The sequence below is a fragment of the Triticum dicoccoides genome, chromosome 1A, assembly GCF_002162155.2.
Source record: "Triticum dicoccoides isolate Atlit2015 ecotype Zavitan chromosome 1A, WEW_v2.0, whole genome shotgun sequence".
NCBI classification, from domain to species: Eukaryota; Viridiplantae; Streptophyta; class Magnoliopsida; order Poales; family Poaceae; genus Triticum; species Triticum dicoccoides.
Window position 1 is genome coordinate 57368942 of NC_041380.1, and position 3655 is coordinate 57372596.

General features: G+C 47.1%; 1 protein-coding gene across 1 annotated transcript in view; it reads right to left on the reverse strand.

Moving 5' to 3' along the window:
* Window positions 1–272: 272 nt before the first annotated feature.
* The window catches only part of LOC119363927, a 6397-nt gene continuing 3014 nt past the window's right edge, over window positions 273–3655 (reverse strand). Inside the window, exon 6 of the mRNA XM_037629331.1 lies at window positions 273–539. Within this exon, the coding sequence (XP_037485228.1) occupies window positions 434–539 (106 nt within the window). The 3' untranslated portion in view covers window positions 273–433. The remainder of the gene's footprint in view (window positions 540–3655) is intronic.

The window sequence follows — 3655 nt, forward strand, 5'->3', positions numbered from 1 at the left end:
GTGCATGCACATAAAATGTCCGGATATACACACGGGATTTTTGTTCCGAATTTTTTAACTTTTCAAAATGTGTATTTTGACAATGGGTGCATATGCACCTAGGAGCCAAAGGCAATTACCGTAATATTGTCTCTTATTCCTTCCCTTTTCTCTCTCTAGTCTTCTCCTCTGTCTCTCCTTTGTTCTCTCTCAGAGCCTCCTCCCATTTCTCATCTATCTCTTTTTTTAGAGAAAATGCAATTTCCTGACTTTATAGATAAAGCCAGACGAGATTCACAACACCGATTACAACCATTAAAGAAATCTCACAAGTTGTCGAACAACCAACAACAAACAACCAACAAATCCCACATGAACAATTCAAAAACGACACATAGGCCAACAACCAGGTACCAAAAGAAAACTAGTAAATGATGATCGGATGTCCACTAAGCTAGAGCCTGCACCCTTGGTGATAGCGAGTTCGATGTAGCCCTGAAGCGAGAGCTGAGTAGGTCCGTGGCGTCGATGCCGTAGCTCTTAACCAGGGGCCTCCACTACTGCATTAGTGTAATGGATTGGAAAATAACATTAGCTGGTTTCGACGGGAACACATGCTCGATGGTAAACTTATTACGAGTAGTCCAAAGAGCCCAACTGACAACAGCAAACCCAAACTAGAATTTGCATCTCAATGGGTCAGATAATGCACTAAAAAGCGGCAGTAATTGAGCAAAAACCGGTCGGAGCCCAGCTAACCCAGCCACGACCGAGTACAACTTCACAGGAGAATGCCAAAGTCACATGAAAACATAATATGGTCAGAATCTTCTTGCCTAGAGCATAAATAACAAGTAGAATCAGCTTGAGCATTATGCTTCCTAATTTGATCAACAACACGAAGCTTCCCATGTATGCCTTGCCAAAGAAAGTTCTTAATTTTCAGTGGAACACGAGCCCTCCGGACACCCATGAACTTAGAAGAGCAGGACCTAGCAATAAGACTATGGTAAAGCGATTTGACCCAAAAAATCCCGAGGGGGAATGGGGCTAGACCACTGAGTCCAGAATCTCCGAGAGTGTGAGGAAAGTGGCATCAAGCTTATGCCATTGTTCCAACTCTACAGGAGACAGCGAGCAGCTAAAGGCCAAATTCCAACCAGAATTAGTAAGATCAAAGATAGTAATATCAAGATTACCACAAAAAGAGAAAATGACCAGGAAAGAAGAGCAAAGATGGTGGCCCGTGCCACCAATCAGGCCAAAAGTGACTGGATTTCCCATCTTTAATAATAAACTTCACATAAGATCGGCAAACATCTTTGACCTTATTCAAAGCTGCCAAAATTGAGATCCATTATCAGGTGAAGCCAGCAGATCACTAGTGGAAGGAAATATTGTGCTTTAAGAATATCAAACCAAAAGGTCCTAGCGGAAGCAAGAAGAATGCACCACCACCATTTGACAATTAAGGAATAATTCATAATCGACGTGTCAATAATGCCCAGGCCATCGTGGCTTTTAGGCTGGCAAATGATTTTCCACTTGACTAACTGATCCTTCTTTTTATTGTCATCCGAATTCTAGCAGAATCTGCTATGATGCTTATAAAGACCAGTGTGGGTACCCTTAGGTAGCCTATAAAAACCCATAAAGAACATAGGGAGAGAGGGAAGAGAAGAGTTGGTGATGAGAACTTCTCCAGCAACTGTATTATATCTACCACAACACGACATAACCCTGTTGCCCACCTTAAGAACAATGGGGGCAATGTCTTTTGTACACACTTTAGAAGACGAGGGGGAGCGTGAGCAGAAACCTGGCCCTCATCTCAAACATTGATCTGCAAGGCTTTACTTTTGGGGTATACCTTGGTGAAACCACGCGGACCCAATCTGGCGCACTACACCAATTCCTCGTATGAACTAGGCTAATCTAGCCAAAGAATCTTCATCCACATAAATAGGTTTTCCAATGAGCTCACCAAATGCCATCAAACACGGCTTGTTACGCATGATCGAAGGAACATCATTTAACAAAACACAGTTATCCACGAAGTTCCCAAAGCATCGATCATCGTCCCAACCTTTTTGACAAAAAATACAAGCTGGTTCATTGGAAGCGTAAAACTAGTGCCCTTAGATAACATCTTTAAACTTTCCTGAGACTGGGAAAGCAATCCGAAATTATGATTGTGAAATCTACTGTAACTACCAGTCCTACCCATCCGGACCCCATTTGCTTAGCTCATCCGCAATCGTCTGCAGGGTCACATAGCAGATTGGACCGAGATGATAGCAACGTAGGATGTTTGAGGCGCAACCACTACCATGTCCAAACCATCATCCAAACCAAAAACGCACAACCTGTCATGCCTAGTCTATATTGCTTAATTGAAGGAGGTTTGGAGCGATTAGTACAACCCACTGTGAGGTGGCCTTCGACACAGTAAATCAAGCAGAAAAAGAGGAAACATACAACGGGATTCAGAGTGACCCGGCCTATGACATGCAAAGCATGTGAGAGAAGGACGACCCGAGCTATTACTAGAGCCACCCACCGGTGGAGCAGATCCAGAGATTGGTAGGGGCGGGTGAGGATTCCATCACTAGAGCCATCAGAATTGTAATTCGACCAAAAATTACTGAACTTCTTTGGCCGATTGTTAGGAGGCGTTGTGGAAGCTACCAAGGCGGGGCTTGGGACGGCACTGCCCTTGGAACCCATAAACACTGGAAGGAGGAGCAAGCAGAGCAGCATCTGCAGTCGACCGAGGAGCATCAGCATGGGGGAGGGGGGCACGGCACCCTATGCTACCGCCTCCCAGTTATCTAGGGCAGAGGAATCTGAGCCCGCCCATTGAGATGGGATGGGGGAAGCAGAGGAGCGAGTTGCCGCCATCTTTTCCTCCTGATGTGCCCACTACTCCTTGTACCACTCTTATTCCCGAAACCAAACCGGCGGTGTGCCCCACGCCTCCCGCTCCTTGGTAGAACGCTCGCGAGCCTCCTGCCCATGCTGCAACTTAGCCCTCAACTCAACCTCAGGCGCCACGGAGTCCACAAGTGGCCTCACCAAATCCATCAAGTTCCCTCTTGTTGTTGGTGTTGCGGTCCCCCAACTAGCCCATCTTCAGCACCTCGGTGAAGGAGCGGGTCAAAGGTGGGGGTGGAACGATTCGGATGGAGCGAGGAAGGAGGTGACCAGATCTAATCTTGCAAATCTTAGGGCAGGAAACAGAAAACCCTAGGATTAGGACAACACAACCTCGACGGGGCCACATATACCCACAACATGGGCCAACAAGATTAGGTGGGCCAATTGGCTGCTCTGGGCCACTCACGGGAGAAATGAGTCGAAGCCCAAAAGGGAGAGGGGGGGAAGAATAGCCGAAGCGGTATCCAACCCTTGGACAGGGCCACCACCCTGCGTAGAGCCCACCAAGCTCATAGACGAGCCCACCATCTCACAAGCCGATGACCGGATTAGGGTTTCGTCCCATAAGTAGAAGAAGCAAAGACGGGCACAAAAGGCGTCGCTGGCCCCCTATCCCGCATCGACATTGCCAACGAGGTGATACGCACACTAGGATCCAACGAGACGAATCACACATGTGATACCGGGTTAGAGCCAAGCAAACCAGGGGAAGGAGTAGGATGAAGTAACCTACGAGCGC